Consider the following 18,911-nt stretch of genomic DNA (forward strand, 5'->3'; position numbering starts at 1 on the left):
AGAAAATAAATTTTGGATTTTTGAATTTTTATTTGGATTTTTTTCTTGGCCCTTTGGCTTTTGGAGGAAAGTGATGTGTGTGCGAAGTTTCCCTTTCCATAATTCATCAAAAACTAATGTGAAGCAATTGCTGTTAAGATTCTCAACATAATATACACTTTTCATAATCTTATGAGAAGTTTATTATTCGAGTACTGCTAGAAAGAGTTCGGGTTCAATTTGTGGTCTTTTGTTCTTTGGTTATATTTTACTATCTGAAATGAATTTAAATAGGAAGAAGTTTCTTTAGATTAAGAGTCCGAAATCGATACGGATAAAATTCATAGTGCATACTCCATATGGAAAATGTGAATCGAGCACTTGGTGAATGCTATAGGACAGCTCTTTTCGCATCAATTTTTGTGCTCAAACGGAAGGGAACCGCTGCAGTCAAATCTGGAGGGCAAGATCTCCAACATAGCAGGGGGTGGGTAGATGTGGCTTATTTGTTGTGCGTGCGGACATTATAAAAAGGAATCTTGAATATTTTCCGGAAAACTAGTATTAGAAATCAGAGATTTCCTATGGTTCGGGAACGGGGGAGAATTTCCCGGAACCGTCCGATGGTCCCATTAATGTGTTTAATCAGTCGGACTTGGACCCACGGGGCGACAGGCTTCCCCGGAACCATAAAATTTGCATATAAAACTTAACGGAAGAAGAAAGATTTCACAAAATAGAAAAGAAGAAATAAAGAGAAAGAGAAGGAAAAAAAATTAGTAAATGGCACAAATAACCGACTTGAAATTAATAGATTTCATATTCAATTTTCACCACTAAAATTTTTAATATTCTCTTATTTGATTCTTTTATTTTTGTACTAAACTCCGCAATCTTTTCTAGAATCGAAAAGAAATGAATGGAAAAGGCAAAGGCAGTGCTGTTTTAGGGCAAGAAACATTGAACAAACAGCAGCCTTTTATGATGCACTTACCCCAATTTCTTGATGGATATGTGGCCGTGGGTGACTTGTCTGGAATATATAGTTGACAACCCAACATGAGCATAGGCTTTTTAATCTATTTGGCTTTGTGGCCCGTCCACCGATCTTTCAATCCCCTCAATGATGATGTAAGGGTCATCATCTGCATACATTACATTACACTCCAAAGGCCACACTTTGCTTGATGGGGAGATATTATTCAACACGGTCACCTTTCTTACATTCGAGTCTTGGTATATAATACGCAACCTTAATTATGTGTCGGGAGTTGGACTTGACCTTTTCACTTGATTCGACCAACCACTACTAGAATTTACGAGAATGTGCGGGGCTCGATAATCTCACATGACTTGAACAACATTCCATACTACTTACCTTCATTTTTGTACAAGCGTGAATACATATTTCATACATCGAAAGTGTATAGCCCCTTCTACTACAATCGATCATTCCTTCCAAGGCGCCTATGCTAACAGTTATCATTATCTAGTCAGAGACCATATGGTCACTTTTAAATCTCTTTCAGTTCTTAACAATGAGACATCGTATGAAATGTGATAACTTTTAGAATTATACGTCATAGATCCTGTTATCAGTAGATAAGCGATTTTCGAAGAGTACGACTGTATTATATAAATCCCGAGATTCAAACTAAAAGTTAAATTTAAGATTTACAAGCGCTACATATCTATGCATATATATATATATATATATATATATATCACATTGCATCGCTCCAACAGCTTTTGAATTTTTCCATTGCCTCCCTCCTCCATCACAGCCTGTCAAACCCTCTAAACTAATCAACACAATAACACCACATCCTTGATTTGATTTAATTTAATTTTATACAATTAATTAACCAAAAAACAATTTTTAAGAGAAACTTCCTTTGTTGTTGCTCCAAGCGAAAACCGTTTCATACTATAATCAATCTTTGAGATCCCCTTTAGCTTAGGCCTGCCCAAAGAGAGAGACACACACCATTTGCTGTTCTGTTCTCCGTTACAGAACACAGCAACCCTTCTCCCCTTCCCCAAAGTCCAACCCAACTCCAGTTGTTAAATCCTCTCCCCCTTCGATCGGTCCGCCGGAAGACTATTTATGGTCCCGTGATGAGTTGGTGATTGGTCGGTTCGGTTTCGTCTGTTTGCTGGGGCTGCGTTTCTCATCAGCAAGAAGAAGAAGTTTTCTGCTTATGGAGGATGATGAGATTGGCATGAGTAAAGAGGAAGAAGATGTTCAATGAGCTTCCATACCGACAATCCCATCCACCCGTTCAACTTCTACTTCTGCAGGTAATAAGATCAAATGCAAAATCGAAAGAGGGAGAGTTTCCCGAAATGCCCTTCAGTTCACTTCCGGAGGTCGGTTTTTTTGATAATCTTGTTTTCCAAGAAAAGGGAAATCAAATAAGCCTGTCCTGTTTGGATAGAAAAAGGGGCACAGTCTTGGTGTGTTTTCTCTGTTTCCCGAGAAGAGTGAACGAAAAACTGGAAACATTTCACTGTATTGGATGGGGGCTGAATCCCGCAGAATTGCCTTCTTTGCTCACATGTCGAAATTCGATCCCGCATGCTCTTCATTAAACAACTGACTACCTTGAAGTGTTCCGTTGATTCTGACTGACGTCTTGATCTGTTTCAGATATGGGAACCAGATTTGAATATGCAATCAATCTGCTGGCCAGTTCACCAATAAGCAGCAGCAGCAGCAGCAAAACGAACACTACATCTTTTCGCATTGTGAATGATACGGAAAAGTTGAGAAGCAGCAATCTGAGAGCAGAGAGAAGAACAGAGAAGAGAGGACTCTGCGGGTTCTGGGAACAAGAACGAGAAGACGGCATGATGGATAGAAACGAAGAGATTCGGAACATAGAATACATCAAGAAGACAATGCAGATGCAAGAAGATGTTTTCAAACAACAGGTAAATGAACAGAAAACTGTGAAGAACAAACCATACATCTCGGTTTTCCTGATTTCCCGAGGATCCGGTTTCCTTATTATAGATTTTACGTGGAGTACTACGGAATTTTGCGATTTATTATATCGGGATTTTGCACATCATATGCTTCATACAGTAATTTTTGTTTTTCTTATTCTACGAGATTCTTTCTTCTATATTTGTGCCAACAATTTGGGGCGCCAACTCTAATAATTTTACATGGAGATTTCACTGTTTTCGTTTTTTTTTGTTTCATTGTTTTCCGGAAAATCAGAAAAGAGAACTGGAGAATTCTCGTCTTGTAAGTTAGTTGCAACCTAATGGCCATCACTAGATGATTTATGTCTATCCCATCATCTGAATTTAAATTTTCACGACTTTTGTCTTACTAAATCTTAATTTATGGATTTTGGGACCGTTTTTGCAGCAAACGGGAAAGCTTGCAAGTTATTTCGGTAATTTTCTTCGCTCGTTTTTCATGTTCTTCTTCTATACACCGTATCGAAGAACTGAATTGAAAGAACTGCATATCTGAGTAATAAAAATGACTTTTTTACAGTTTATTAGCTTAAAAGTTTTGAGTCGGATACGTAGAAATTGCAGCATCTGAATAAATTTGTCAGACCTTATTTTTTATTTTTATTTATTTTCTTTTTAAGCGAATGCATAAATTGGTTACTAAGCGACAAACGGCGCCGTATTGCAGGTCAGAGAACTCCATAGGCTATATAATGTTCAGAAGATGCTAATGGATGAGGTCAAGAAGCAATTTGAACAAAGCAGAATTTGGGCCCCGCTGCCGACTACAACTTCTTCAGTGACCAACATGAACTCCATCAGTTGGCCCAACCAAGCCTTCCCAAGCCCGAGAAACGACCCGCCGAGCCCGAGAAATTTCGATCTCGGAGGGCCTATCAAGGGAGACATCTCAACCGACACGAGCCGTGGGACGAACAATGAAGTTGGCTGCTCCATGGAGGAGCATGAAGTTGAGCTCACTCTGAGTTTAGGAGGGAAAACGAGCAAGAGGAAGCCAAAGGCTGAGGCAGAAAAGAAGTTTGTTCCTTTGCTTTCGATCGAGTCTGATCGAGGCGGTCCTGCTCCTGACAACAGCGGCTCGACGGAGACATCTGATCGGGAAAGAAAACGGCCACAATGGCTTTTTCAGGTTTGAGGTTTCAGAGGAAGATCAGATGTAGCCCCATTCAAGATTTTCTAGAGAAGAATATTAAACACGCGCTCGACGATTAAAAGTTCCGAACTCCCGATTCAGCTCCTACTGATTCTACAGTTGAGGATCATCGTAATTCAGAGTTTTCATTGTAAATAGATTCTCTGCAAGGCCGGTTCATTCTGATGTTATATTTATTGCTGCATTGTCTCATATTCACACACGCATTACCTCCTTTTAACATCAAATAAAGTTGATTCAGATGCAAGTAAAGTTGCTTTACCTCTCCGTACCAGTAGATCATTCGCTCGGAATGATCAGAATGTGGATTGATGCCGACCGAGAACAGGAGATCGAACATCATTAGACAACGCTTGCTTACATTTTTTTCTGAGGATACTATACATTAACACAAGAAATGTAAACCGAGGGTGTGCCTGCAGATTCAATGGCTGGAGCAGATGGACGAGATTCTGCATAATGAAAGCTTGCAGAAACTCCGAATACGAACTGTTGCGCTATTCGTTCAGAGGTGGAAATCGGCCTATCTCATTGCACCAAACATTGGCCTCAAAGGCGCAAAAATATGCAAAAAAAATACTAAAATAAAATCACACCTTTTTTATCGTTACCAAAGCAGATATAACAAGTGTGCTGATTCTCTTACCCCATCTTATACACAACTTCCGTCTTCATGACGATAAAAATACAATCGAACTTGTAGCCCCGCGCTTCCTACTAAAGTTACAAGGAATCAAATTTCTCGAAATGGGAAAAAAGAAAGCCGGAAAAAAGAAAATCCGAAGAAGATCAAAACTGCAACCTCACAACAACACACCTCAGAAACGAAAGAATAAACCCAACCAAGCAGCTAACTCAATGATCCGAAAAAAATGAAGGAAATAAATTCTAGACTCTCAAACAATACCAGTTCCAAGAGACGGGAAAAAAGATCCGCTTTTGTTTATCGATTATAGGAGAAAAAATATTTTCCTTCGGGGCAGGAGCATCTAAAAGATCAAAGCTTGTCTGTCCCTTCAACTCAGGAGATCCCAAATTCCCCAACTGCAGCAATAAACAGAGCAAATCGATCAGTCTCTTTACAGAAAAATCTGCCAGGCTCATTTATTCTAGAGAATTTTCGCGTTTCGATTTTTGGTCAAAATCTTTTCTATAAACAGTTCTCTTTACCAGTTCTTTGTCTGGCACGAACCTTTTGACTGTGAACTTACATATCTGAATTTTCTGTGTCAGTCTAATAAGAGAAACTAATTATTTGTCCCATAAAACTGTTTTCTGCAGCCTGCGCAACTCAAAAAGCAGGAAGACGTCAATAAAGATGTTCTCCCGAGAGTTCAGTTTTCCCATAGAATGGAGACGAGAAAATTCTTGAGAGCCAAATGCTCTATCGGGATGATATGCAAGAAAGAGTACGCACCTATTTGCAAGAAAGCCTCTTGCACATGCAATAATATTGGCAGAAAGCTGAAGATGGAAAAAACTTGTAGCTATCGAAATATACTCAAAACAACAGAAGTGCCATCTTAAGCTTGTTCTGTCTCCATTTCGGCAGCTTATAGAAAGCCTCTTTCGTCATTCCGAACTTCTCCCTGAACTCTGCTGATGAAAGATAAGTCTGCAAGCAAAATGCAGAATCACGTTATACCATAGTTAAGGGGGAAAAAATCGATCCGACCAGAAAATAGAATAGATCACAAACTAGCTATGAAATTACCTCTCTCTTGGTGACATCTATGTCTGTCACAGGATTGGTTGATGTCGTTTTAAGATGTTCGTAGGGGTGCAAGGTGAGCCCTTCCTCGTCCTCAGCTTCACCCTCTTTGACATCCTCCTCAATAGTCAGGGACCCTATACGATTGCTCATGGAATTCTCTTTGGAGTTCGAGTCTGGGGTTGATTTAGGCACCTCTAGACTCTTTGGACTCACTGCACGCATGGATTTTGATTATTGGATGTACGTTTATATATGCATATGCCAGACATTCTAAAATATTTATATATGAAATTTATACTTCTCGAATCTCGGATGTGCACCTTTAATAGATGCGTACCTTCAATAGATCGGGGTATGATAATTAAAATGGAATTCCGATGTGTACCTTTAATAGATTTGGGTATGATAACTTCTCGTACTGGGGGAGATTTCTCAAAAGTGGCACTGAGAGCAGAAATAGACGAAGATTTGGAAGCCGATTTTGCTGAGTCAGGGGTCACAGATTTTGGGTAGGGCTTCCTCACAACTGGGGGCGGAGTGGAGAGGTTTCTCGCATTTGGGTTCTCAAAAGTGGCAGCAAGTGCGTTGAAAGCTGGAGATCTCCCCCTCACGCGAACTCGGTCAGGGCTAAAAGACATGCTTCTTGATCGCTGAGAAGATTTGTCAGGCATGCTCGATCTTCCTCCATATGAAACAGACGTTCTTCGTTTAGGTTTCTGATCATCAGAAACACATAAGAAATTTGACATTTAATTAAGAAAACATATAGAGATCATCAAAGAAATTATCCCTTTATCACAATTCTAACAAAAATAAAAACATAATGACCTACAATATAAACGAAACAGAAGACTTACATCTACAGATGGAGTACCACCGTGCTTCACTATGGTAAGTTTCCTCTGGAATGAGTTACCATGCATCTGTGGAAAAAAATATATCAATTAGAAACCATGTTTCTCTAGTTCTCCAGTTTTCGTTCTCATTTACACAAAATATAGAGTTGAGACTCTACGGAACCCAAAAAACAGAGAGAGAGAGAGAGAGAGAGAGATTAGATTATACTTTATAGGACATTCCATGATTAATATGTCCGTAAAATATGATCTGGTATTATGATTTCATCATTTCCATCATCGTTTTAAAGGAAAAATCAACAGAAAACTGGGACTTCCAGTTTCACAGTTCCCATTTTCATTTTTCAGTCCGACAACTTTAAAGCTACTTACTGCAGATTTTGCGGAGTCCCATGTAAAGAAGCGTGTGAAAAATGGGGGCTCGCTTCCTTCAGATACCACATATATTGGAGCTTCCCTGGACAGATTCTCCAAGAGAAAGTCACGCTCAAGAAATTTCTGAAGAAATCAATGAGAAATAGTTACTGATTGTGCAAATCCCAAGTCTTCATAAGGTCATTCAAGAGTGATAAGCAAAAGCTTATATGATTTAAAAAGAGAAGGAAAAAAAAAATGGAAGCTCTACCTCCCCGATAGTCAAAGCATGGGCTCTCAACTTGGAGTCAACTTGTTGACCAACCCATACGAATATCTCGGTGTGGCAATCGAGGATAAATATGTCTTCAGTCATCAAATCATCCTGTGTGAAGTTGTATATTTCCGTCACCTGCAATAAGATTTTCAGTTTGGTGAAAGCCCAAAGAAGTTAAAAAAAAAAATGCTCAAATGCACTTCCAAGGAAAAGTAAACATTGCCCATACCTTTAAAATTCCTGACAAAACATGGGAAGAGAAAAAGGACCAGTGAGTACACGGATTACTCTTCGAAAGATCGAAATGTGAGAAACAGGAGAGAATTTACCAGGAAGAAGGAAGAGATACCTTTTGAGAAAGTGCAAGAAAACAGGTGAGGATCACTTTCAGCATCTCGTGCAATCTTTTGAGATGGGTATTCGGATTTTCCTCCTAACAACTCCCAAAAATGTTCCGACTCGGCACCTTCCTTTTGTGTTTTACATTGGACATTTGGCTGCACAGAGTGGAGACCAGGTCAGGGAAAGGGACTTGCACAAGAGTGCTCCTGGCATATTAATTTAACCACCAACTTTCCCAGTATGTATATAAAATGAAAGAATATCTCCTTTCTAAATATTCATTGGACCTTTATGACATCGAGCTGCCTCTCAAGGAGTTCCTGATCCTCGGAAGTTGTCAGGTTCCCAGACCATGTGAATACGGTGGCCCCAGCATGTAGTATGTAACAGTACGAGGAATTCAAAGATGATGCAACCTACAAATTAGAGCATGCAGACACAAATCGACCATGTCAATAACAAAAATTTAAAATTGACTGCTGTCCCAAAAATAAAAGGGGGAGAAAGTAAAACGTACTGCTTCAACTTGAATTGCTTGCATATTGTCAGGACCAGTTCCCTGGATTCTAAATAAGGCATTGCCGTCCTCCTTATAAGTCTCATCAGGAATTTCCTTCTCAGCAACATAACTCTTATATCCATCACTAAGTCCTCCCTGAAATATTATGGAAATATCACATTTCCGTGTCCCAAGAAACTTACATAACTGACACAGAGAGTGATTAAATAAGAATTCATCAGCTTAGCTAACCTTGAAAGTGATGAAGCTTTGGAAGATGGCAAAGAACTGTATGGGTTCCTTCCCTTCGTATATTCGAGCCTATGAATGAACAACAGTTTGATTTTTGTTAAAATTAGTGACTCACTGAAGGTAAATAAAGGCTCCATGTGGATAAAGAAAGCAGTGAAAAGGGAATCTACCTGAGCAGGAAGGTATTTCAAAGCCTCGATCATCTTATTAGCTTGTGAAACAGCAGAAGTTCTATCTTCCTGTATTATAACAACAGAGTAAGATATGAAAAGGTGGGAGAAAAAGATTCAAAAGTATTCACGCTGTTATAGAAATTTTTAACCTCAACACTTTTCTTCCCGAACCATGTGCCTATGAGGTATTCCTCTTTATCTTCTCCTGGGTAAGAATACTGAAAGATGTAGCAGTCTCCACTATAGAACTTTGACTGATCAGAGGATGGAAGTAGAATCTTCTCCTGCCCATTTACTCGCCAAACCTGTGGCAATGATCGTATCCTTCTTAGCAAAATTAGCTCAGAGCTGAATTATGCGTAGTTTTATGTAAGATTCCCTCCATCTGCTAACTTGTAACTTTTAAAATAGGTAGCTAATATGAAATTTTCACATATTGGGCTTATCATTCAGTTATTCATGCTTGCGAAGAAATGCAGATAAATTTATGCATAATATCTGAACAAGAATAAATCAATATGAAGCACCTGAAGATTTCCAGTGCAGTCAATGTACGGTTGAGGTTCTTCTTTAACAGGAGCAGCCTTCATCAGACCTTTAACATTGACTCCTTGACGTTTCAGAAGCGCTACAAGCATAGCACGAGAGGACGCTCAGCTCAGAATAGGTTTGATACTAAAGATATAATCGAAGAAATAAAAATACTTTGAACCTGCAACTTTGCCTCTTCCATCCTCAGAAACAGCCACATCAGCCGTTTGGGGCCACGAGGCAAACTTTGACCGGAAGACCACCGTCTCAAATCCTTCAATGACACGGATTATATGTGATTGTGGGTGATCAGGAGTACGAAGCAACTCCTGTTTGATCGTGAACATAAAAAGTCGTCAAAAATTGAACATCATCAGGTAAAGATCATTCAGAGATATACGTGCACACGCATATATAGGCACTCTCTCTGCAAGTTAAAATTAAATTACTTCGGCAGCGGCACTGGCACACTTCCTGTCCTCGAGGGAGGTGGTTCTCCCCATCCACACGAACACTTCTAACCCACAATCAAGAAGATAACATTTGTTCGTATTTAGCAACTCCCTTGTTAATGCTTCAGCCTCCACAGGTTCTGCCTTCCCCTTCTCCACACTTAAAATATAAAGTTCCAGTCAGAACATTATTCAATTTAATTTTTAACTTAACTGGTGTGTTCATACTAGGAAATTTCAGGGCAATTGAAATGGAAAAAGACTATCGAGTTTACCAAAGCAGCTTGGTAGCATAAGAATCAATGGTCTTATCGTCTTCTCCGACTGCTTTTCTTGGAAGAGGAGCGAAGCCACCAAAAAAGGCCCAGAACTCTCCAGTTTCAGCATCAGCCATTAGTTTCCCATCCTCTATATTAGAAACAAATATATCAGATTCATAAAATTTTTGCTACCAAGACGTCGCAACTTAATAGTGTCACTCTACAAGCTTAAAATTTCAGACCGCATGGTTCACAAGTGGTTTACTATGGCACTAGAAATATATCAGATGCATACGATTTTTGTTACCCGAGACATCGCAACTTAACAGCGTCACTCTACGAGCTTAAAATGTTAGACCGCATGATCTACGAGTGGTTTACTATGGCAACACAAGGCTCCAGATTCGAGTCCTTGAACTCCCTTGTATGTATTATACATTTCTTAACCAACCTCCTATGTCTTACACACAATTCAAATTTTACTGGTTGAGCCTGACTATACTCCATTTGACCAACTTAAATTTTCACATGAATTAGCCTGCATGGTGTGCCAGAAATAGAAGTGCTTGTACTTACGAATTCACTCACCAATTGCGGCTACATCACATTTCCCATCGTGATAAGTATCTTTAATGTACTGAACAACCTCCAGTGCTTTGGCTCTTTCTTGAATGGACGAATTTGACCCATTAAATTGAAATATCTTCAATTTTGTGTCCAGAATAAAAATATCGTCGTGATTGAGAGAAGATCGCGCAAACGGAACCTATCATGCAAACAAAGCATGCAGTGAGATGACCATGCAAAAGAAACTTATCGTGTAAACAAGACATTCTGTACAAGCAGTAAAGAGATATTCCACAATCACAAAGTTCAGCTAAATGGAAGACTTGCCTCTTTCACATGGACAACATGCTTTCCTCTGCAAACAAACAATCGTATCTTGTGCTCTTCGGCCTCGGCGTGTTTGAAACCGGATGCAATACCGCCTTCTTGGGGTATTATACATGGCTTAAAATAGGACAAGAACTTCTCGGTCTCATGACCCTGTACTTCCCTATATTGTACAGCACGTCCTCCTAGGGCTGCATCTAGTTCAACTGTTTTGATAGCTGCAGTTCCAGCTTCATCCTATTTAAACAAAAAGTCGCAATAGCATCAGATACAAAATACAACACATCAAACTACGCCTTTATCTACCAGCTTAAATTTTACAAGCATTTGCTCGTAATTGGATGCATTCTCACAGAAACGGTTTTTGAGTTCAAGTCTCAAGGCTCTGTAATTTGCATCCTGATTTCATTTAAAGTCTCCGATGTGCATAATCTATTTTACTAGCTACATGAAGGGACTTATTCCAACAAATATAAACACAGCAGCTCCAACTACTGGTTTATGCTTTAAAATCAGTTGGCAAGTGAGTTAACATATTGACTAATTCCAGCCTAATATAATTAAAAGTAAATAGCTGTATCGACTTACCTGTGAAGTGTCCTTTCCGAGCCAATAGTGAATATCATGACGCAAGGCGCCATTCTTTAGTGCAGCTGTCTGCAAGTGGGATAACAATACGTAAAACCAATGAGCGTGCAACATTTTACTCATTCAAAATAATGTGTATATACATACATATGATAACAGCAAAATTGAGCATCCAAGGTTGCTTTTCTATAAATACTCTCTTTATTAACTGAATATAAGCAGATTGCGATTAATTCCATTAGCACCAAAATTTAAAGCCTGAAAGCATGTTTGCTCTCTTTTGCCAAACATTAAAACATCCTTGGAATGAAGCTACTATTCCATGGGAAAGAGTCAATTCTTTTGAGAGATGAAAATTTAGAATAAGATGTATGTCCTGCAAATTACTGTTATTACTTATTTTTATAAATAGTTAAGCAAAATTTTTCAGCGTTGCATAGCTTATTTTTTGGATATTTAAAGGAGGGCCAATAACACAAAAAATCTAACTGAGAACTGAATGGAACCATCTTCTATTCCTACAGTATTACAAGTCTTTGACACCAGGAAAATGATATATTCAGCAGCATAAAGTGCTCAAGTCAACAACATACCACCAAAATAACATATGAATCGCCTGTGAAAAATTTCCCATGAGAAGACTTGGGAACAGGAACCGGGTGGAAGTTTTCAATGCGCCATATCTCAATTCCACTAATGCAAGAGTCAAGGAGATAAAATAGTAATGCTCGATATGTTAACTAACACATATAGACATGCATCTCGAAGATATTAGAGAAAGGATACGCCTTCTGTCCAGCCCCTTGAAAAGCTGGATCCAAGTCTCTCATGGAAACTGCCATACTGATTTATTTTGAAGTTGTCTTTCTCAGTCTCTGCGAGTTTCACTTCGAGAAAGAGGAATATCACCTGTAGCATATCATATTTGGCACCATAAAGAACGGCGAATATGATAAAGAGAAGCCTGTAACCAGAAGTCCTTTTCCAAAAAATGAGAAAAATTAAATCTGAACTCCTACATTTTCCTCAACACTCAATCAGAAATTTTGTTTTCACCCATACTTGACATTTTTTTTCTACATGCATAAGACAATACGAAGTCACGGAATCCAAAATGTCGAACTATACTACTTCCCAAGTCAGTCAAATGAATATAAACAAATGAAACATCCAGAAACAAAAGCACATTGTGATAATCCACCTGGCAACACTTTTGCTCATTATGCAGATACAGAAAGTAATTTAAAGCCACTAGGTTCTAAGTGATTATCATTTTCAGCCAAAACACAAAGTGGGAATATCCAAACATGAAGGGAAAACAGAGCTTATCAGAACAAACAAAACTGAGGCATTTAAATAGGGAATTCCCGATTCAGAGCTGCTGGTCTGCTAGGCAATTCAATGACAAAGATTTGAAACCACACGTAGACAAAACTGTGGAAACTTCATACAACAAGCAAGTTCAAAGAGAAGCAGAATCTTTAGCTCAAAATGCTTGAAAGTATGAGTAAACTCTACTTTCAACTGAACTTCCACAAATTCAGATCTGCTACTCTCACGAGCCCCCATTATCCAATCATTAAATGTTTTAGTAAAATTGTCCCCAAAAAAAAAAACTAAACTAAACTTTTCCATTTGCTAAAAAAAACCTCATCTTCCAATAAAATCTGAAGAAAAAATTCGTAATTTTTTTTTTCCAGAATATCCCAAACACTCACAAAGCATCATTTTCCAATTCTTGCATTGCACAACTAATGGCATTGTACGAACCTGATCGAAGCATCAACTGAACTAGTAAGAAATTTGTGAAGCATTCGTAAAAGTAGACACAATGCCGGGCATATCTGCTACCGAGATTTCAGTTCGGAGAAACAACGAAGCCAGAAGAGAGCATAACATCAATCACCATGAACTTAAAAAACTGATCTCATGACCTGCGCAGATTTCTCAGTCTTCCCCAACAAAGAAATCCTCCTCAGATAATGAACACTACGCTGGTGCGCGCATGCATGCCAGCTCAGGAACAGCACAAAAATCCAGAATAGAAAACTAATCTCACTCATCTCGACAAAAAACCATTAAAAATTAAAGATTTTTCCTGCTCCCCATAAAACAGAACAACACCCAATTGGGCATGGCATGTCTTCTCGGATTCAGTGAAGACGAGCATCAAATTCACCAAACCAGTCAAACAGACAAAGAACAACAGAGGACAACGGAACAGATAGGCAATTCAGCAAGAAGAGGCAGATGGGTCAGACAAAAAAAAAGGGACCCAACAGAGGAATCAGCTTACTGGAAGTTGAAAGATCCAATCTTGAGCTTGCTGAGCTGATGAAGAGAATCCAATCGAATTCGGGGGGTGGATTTTTGCTTGACAGAAAGTTGAGCGGAGAAAAAGGGTAGACGGAGAGGAAAGGAAAGTCGGGTCTAGAGACAGAAAGAGGAAAGAATCCCGAATAGCTAGCAATTCAATTCTTTTTACAGACACAGAGACAGAGAGAGAGAGAGAGAGAGAGAGACGAAGAAGAAGAAGAAAAGTTAAAAAGCAGAAAGAGAGAGAGAGAGAGAGAGAGAGAGAGAGAGAGAAGAAGGGGGGGTTGGAGGGAATGATGAAATGCCAGGCGTGCTTATCACTAACGGCAAACAAAAGACCACACACACACACAGACAGAACCGTAAAAAATTTTACGTTAATTTAATTGATTAATCTTAATTTTTACTGATAAAATCTTAATTTCCTTTCTTGAATTTTTAGACAATTTCTTTGCTGGTTGGAAACGAATTTAGAGCCTAAATTACGTAATCTTTCTCCTTTACCCGAATAATGTTTCCTAAATTCTTTTTCCTTTTTCCTCTTTTGATTGGGCTAAATTATTTTCATGTTGTGCCGATAGAGAAAACCTATAATTGAGAGAATTATGTCTCTTAATGGATGACTCAACTAGTACTGAATTATTTGGGAGCCATTGAACTTCCTATTGACAGGGTAAACGTTGAAAAAAAATATTTTGTACCTTTCTATTATAATTTTCCTTTTTTTGTTTTTGGAGTTTACTAAAAATAAACAAAAAATCGTATGATCCACATACTTATTGAAAGAGTATTCTTATATAATATTTAGAAACATATTGAATTATAAGCATGAAATTCTAATACCAAAATTATATATATCAGAATATTATGGTCACCTGCAACGCACAATCTAACCAGTACGTTAGCTAAGGACACTAGTATTAATCTCAAGACTGTTTTAACTTTAAAGACTCCAATCTCGTCACTTTTGCTCATAAACAATAAGAACACAAACTTCGACTACACCATTCAACGTGTCATATGATCAATGGAAGTGATGCATGCAGAGATTCGGAGAGTCCTAGGATGGGCTCCTACAATACACAATTAATGAGCTCTCATAACTCCACTTTCATAGCAAATAGAATTATTCAAGATGAAACATCTGCAAATTGAGCAACAAACTTGCTACATAAAAGCAAGATTACGATACCGGAAGTATATATATATATATATATATATAGTTAGAGAGAGAGAGTAGAATTGGTTTTATTATATACATTTAAAAAAAATATATGTCAAACAGCTGTAATTTCCATAAAGGCATGTAATTTGTCCAATTGAGGAGGGCATCCCTGAATTCCAGTGTGGGTCAAACAATAGAAATGCTTTTGACAATTTTTCCTTCTTCTCCCCTTGGAATTATTTGTCCCCCCATTTTGACTTTTTCCAGTTCATATTTTTGGATTCCATTCACTTTCTTCTTTTCTTGCGTATGCGAAATTCCATATATATTACAATATTACAATTGGAAGGGTGAAATGAAAGGAATAATTACTGTGGTTGGAGTCATTGATTGTAGGAAAAGTTATTAACAACAGTAAAAGCTCGACCCCAATGATGAAAAATTAAAATAAAAAGAAAAAGGGAAAAAAAAGAAGAGAAATAACTAAGCAAATTGCAATAACTTATGTCTCAAATTATTGTAGCTTTTATTGTTCAGACCCGGCTGCTAATGGAGGCTTCAAAATTATAAGTTGCAGTTCCAAGTGAGATTCTGCACCAAATTTATAATTTTTAATCTTCAGTAAAATTGATTTGAGTACAATAAATGGTTTTCATGAGAGTAGTTATTATAAATAACAAAAATAAGTATTAATTTGATGTCGGCATATACATAATTTTATTGCAAATTGTTAATTGATCACATCTATATAGGATTTTCGAAAAATCATCACCAGGGACTAAACTTTATAAACTTCTAGTGTATAGTATTAAGAAATAATAACTAGAAATGTTTGTCTTTGTCTTAAACAAAAAATCTGAAAATCATATTTTAATTTCCAATTATTTGCAACAATTTTTAATTTAAATTCAATTAAAACTTACAATACTTCTTAGTAATGTTTTGTTCTTTTGTCTAAAAAAATCTGAATTCATATTTTAATTGTTTGGAACTTTTTTGAATTCTTTTGAAAATTATTTAGAAGCACAGTCAAATAAATAAGTGTTGCTAGAGCTTGTACCCAGATTCTCTAAAGACTTTTCATTTTTTTATGCTACTTTCTTATCTATTTCCAAATTAATTTTGCAGATGCATGATCATAGCAATAATGAAATAAAATATATGAAGGAAAAAAGCTTTTATTCTCAATCTTTTAAAGTCTCATAATTTACATGCACATTCAAATAATAAAAAAATGGTAGAGTTTATACCTTCACGTTTTCTCTTTATTTTTATGTTAATTTTGCATGTATGATCATAGCAATAATAAAATAAAACAAAAAAAATAAAATAAAATGATCTTTTTCACCCAGAAATAAAATGACCTTCAGTAAAGAAAAAAGAAATAAAATAAACTAAAAGCGGAGGAGGATGGGGTTTGAGGGAGACCATGAGTAGAGGGTGATGGGGGCTGACTTCTGCTCTGTTTAAGGAGAAACAGAAGAGGCTAATAAAAATAAACAGAACAACTCACTCCCTTAAAGAGGAAAATACAAATTCGAATCTCGAGAAGCGTATTTGTTAGTAGGAAAAATAACTTTCAATACTCGATCTTTCGACTTGATTAGTCAGACTCCATTGGAATTCTGTATATCAAGGTACACACCAAAAAAAAGAGAACCAGAAGAGGAAATGGAAAAAAGAAGTCGGTCACCGGCCATTATTCATGCCATCCCATGAACTCCCACCGTGGGCCCACATCTCTAATTTTCATTTTTCTATTCTTGGTAGAAGAATATCTAAAAATATATAATTTCATTCCATATCAGGATCTTGCGTTCAATTTTTCAAAAGCCATTAGTTTTTTTTTTCGGTGATTTTTTTCAAAAACCTTTGCTATGTTTGGATTGAGGGATTGGGAGGAATTAGGAGGGGTGGAGAGGGATTGGATTATTATGGGTATTTATTTTAAGGGGAGAGGAGGGGTTAGTTAAAGGGATGGATAGGGTTTTTAAAATATGAACTAGTTTATCCATATCTTTTCACTAATCTTATAAAAAGATAAGGATACATATGTACTTTTACCTAAGTAACTCATTTCTATCCAGCCGTTTTAATTTTCTATCTAAACATGGGGTGAATTATCTTATCCCACCCTTCTCCACTCACATTATAATTTTTATATCGAAACATGAGATTCATTATACTTTCCTACCCCTCCATTCCCTACCCGTCCTTATCCTTCCCTTCCCCTCCCCCTCCACCCTCATTATATCCAAACAAGCTGTTACACCGAAAAACTATTCAAAAGTAGGCCCATCTAGTACAAACGGCCTTTAGTATAAGGTGCAAAAATCTCTCCATGCATAAATGGCCTCGTCTGTCCACCTGTATCGATAGAACTCAACAGTCTACGTGGATTAGGGGGTGAGTGTGAGTGACTCGGTATGACAATGTATGGTTCCGTGGAGGGTAAACTAAACTTTGATAAGAAAGTTGCGTACGTATGCACCCACATTTTTAATATAATATTCCCGGTTGAAAGTTGTCTTCAAGTAAAGTTACAGCAACGCTACAAGCACTTTGGAAGGTCATAGCTTTGATTTTCTAAATTTGCACAAAAAAAAAAACACCTCAAGAAAAACATAAATATAGTTTTTAACCTCAATCTTGTTGCTTAAGTGGTGCCTTAGCAAGTTACTTACTATTAAGGCTCAAGTATTTAACTGAGCAAAAAAAGAAGGCTCAAGTATTTGACTATTTTTTTTCGGTTATAAGGGAAACTCATAAATTTAGGATATAGACATAGAAAATTATAATAGAGTACAAATAATCTCATTAGCGAGAATCAAATCTAGAATTTTTTGTTCATCGGGTAAGAGTATGTGTTAATGCATTATATCCCTTTCTCGACTATTTTTCTTAATAATCTGCAATCCTTTTCTCTGTTGATTTTTTAATTTCCACCTATCTATCTATATTTTGGTGTTTGAGGGGCCCCAACTCTTTCTTGAGGGAATATTCTTTGTTCTCCAGCTCATGGTTAGGAGTCGACGGCCATGAAGAGAGCAATTATTGAATCTGATCTTTTCATATTATAAATACATGTGTATATAATACCAAGTAATTAGATTATATTATGTATTCAACTTTTAGCAGTACAAAATTTCCAAACGCCGCCAACACCGAAAGTTTTGATATCTTCTTATTTGTCAGTTTTCAATAAAATAGCTTAAGCCCTAAGGCAATCCACTGTATGTGTTCATTAATTGACATTTCATTAGCAATTGGATGAGGGGACGTTCTACAGCGTATAAGATCCTTCCTATTTTTCCGAGTTAGTTCTCTCTTCGGAATCGTGGCGTGGAGAAAAAGGGTATATCCAGTTCTATACTTGCATGGGGTTTAGGACAAGACTACAAGTGAGCCTCGCGTACCCTACTCGAGTCTCACATCCACCAAAAACGAGGACCGCTCATCGTTCAATCAATATATAGCGGCAAAGTTGAAGATTCTTATATTGTGTTTGATTTTAAAGTTAAGTAGAGTTGAGTTTTGATTTTAGTTGAGTTGTAATGATTGTGTTATTGAATTATGAGAAAGTGTGTGAAAAAGTAATGAATAGTTGAGAGAATGTATTGATTGTGTTGTTGAATTTTGAAAAAAGTAATGAATAATTGAGAGAAAGTAATGATTAGTTTGAGAGAAAATAATGATTGTGTTGTTGAATTATGGAAAAAGTAATAAATAGTTGAGAAAAAATATTGATTGTATTGTTGAATTGAAATAAGTGGAGTTAAGTGGAGTAGAGTTAAAATTAAAGTTAAAATCGATTTGGAAACCAAACAAAAATCACTCATTAATGGAGGAGTTACTACGCGTGTCCTCAGTGAAGAAATTTACCGTCTTCAAGCGACTACTGCCATGAACTCTATGACGCGCGGAAATGTTTTACTTTACTGAAATAAGGGTTTTGTCACTAAACTCAAATACTTTTTTGTTTCAATCATAAAAATTATGTCAGACATTACTCTCACAATTTTAAAAGATTGAGCAGTAAATGTTATTTATGCTCCCAACAAATGCACTACGTGGGATTAGAACTTGTGTTCTCTTCCTTACGAGAGTTGAAACT

At 37.2% G+C, this 18,911-nt stretch overlaps 2 protein-coding genes across 6 annotated transcripts; one reads left to right on the plus strand and one right to left on the minus strand.

Annotated features, from left to right (window-relative positions):
- The first annotated feature begins 1,728 nt into the window (after positions 1–1,728).
- On the plus strand, positions 1,729–4,321 carry LOC116195928. 2 transcript variants are annotated; one of them, XM_031525359.1, is made up of 4 exons: positions 1,729–2,280; positions 2,630–2,913; positions 3,359–3,386; positions 3,638–4,321. In XM_031525359.1, the coding sequence occupies exons 2-4, from the start codon at positions 2,897–2,899 to the stop codon at positions 4,103–4,105; spliced, it is 513 nt and encodes a 170-aa protein (XP_031381219.1). In that variant the 5' UTR covers positions 1,729–2,280; positions 2,630–2,896; the 3' UTR covers positions 4,106–4,321. The 2 variants fall into 2 exon arrangements, with proteins under 2 accessions (XP_031381219.1, XP_031381218.1); XM_031525358.1 differs by lacking the exon at positions 3,359–3,386.
- A 379-nt stretch (positions 4,322–4,700) lies between these two features.
- Positions 4,701–13,883, minus strand: LOC116195927 (villin-4-like). 4 transcript variants are annotated; one of them, XR_004154734.1, is made up of 25 exons: positions 13,613–13,883; positions 12,103–12,225; positions 11,910–12,009; positions 11,317–11,385; positions 10,729–10,965; positions 10,423–10,600; positions 9,850–9,982; positions 9,572–9,734; positions 9,304–9,451; positions 9,119–9,219; positions 8,741–8,896; positions 8,589–8,657; positions 8,419–8,487; positions 8,185–8,322; positions 7,955–8,083; positions 7,675–7,822; positions 7,555–7,565; positions 7,320–7,460; positions 7,067–7,192; positions 6,695–6,760; positions 6,223–6,553; positions 5,838–6,049; positions 5,541–5,738; positions 5,316–5,405; positions 4,701–5,167 (listed from the first exon to the last, which is right to left on the minus strand). XR_004154734.1 is itself a non-coding variant. In XM_031525357.1 (24 exons), exons 2-23 carry the CDS (start codon positions 12,156–12,158, stop codon positions 5,625–5,627), a joined length of 2,895 nt encoding a protein of 964 aa, XP_031381217.1. In that variant the 5' UTR covers positions 12,159–12,225; positions 13,613–13,883; the 3' UTR covers positions 4,701–5,167. The 4 variants fall into 4 exon arrangements, 1 of the variants encoding a protein (XP_031381217.1); XR_004154735.1 differs by having other exon boundaries at positions 5,294–5,405; XR_004154733.1 differs by lacking the exon at positions 5,316–5,405.
- Between the last annotated feature and the right edge of the window lie 5,028 nt (positions 13,884–18,911).

This window comes from Punica granatum, chromosome 2 (genome assembly GCF_007655135.1).
Source record: "Punica granatum isolate Tunisia-2019 chromosome 2, ASM765513v2, whole genome shotgun sequence".
Taxonomy (NCBI): domain Eukaryota; kingdom Viridiplantae; phylum Streptophyta; class Magnoliopsida; order Myrtales; family Lythraceae; genus Punica; species Punica granatum.

What these genes read in the sequence shown, in the direction of transcription:
- LOC116195928 (XM_031525358.1), top strand. Translation starts at nt 2,632, where the DNA reads ATGGGAACCAGATTTGAATATGCAATCAATCTGCTGGCCAGTTCACCA. An exon ending in AAGATGTTTTCAAACAACAG is followed by an intron (nt 2,914 to 3,637) that starts GTAAATGAACAG and finishes GCCGTATTGCAG; the next exon opens with GTCAGAGAACTCCATAGGCT.
- LOC116195927 (XM_031525357.1), bottom strand. Translation starts at nt 12,158, where the DNA reads ATGGCAGTTTCCATGAGAGACTTGGATCCAGCTTTTCAAGGGGCTGGA. An exon ending in TCGGAAAGGACACTTCACAG is followed by an intron (nt 10,966 to 11,316) that starts GTAAGTCGATAC and finishes TTGTTTAAATAG; the next exon opens with GATGAAGCTGGAACTGCAGC. An exon ending in TGGAAGAGGCAAAGTTGCAG is followed by an intron (nt 9,220 to 9,303) that starts GTTCAAAGTATT and finishes CTATGCTTGTAG; the next exon opens with CGCTTCTGAAACGTCAAGGA.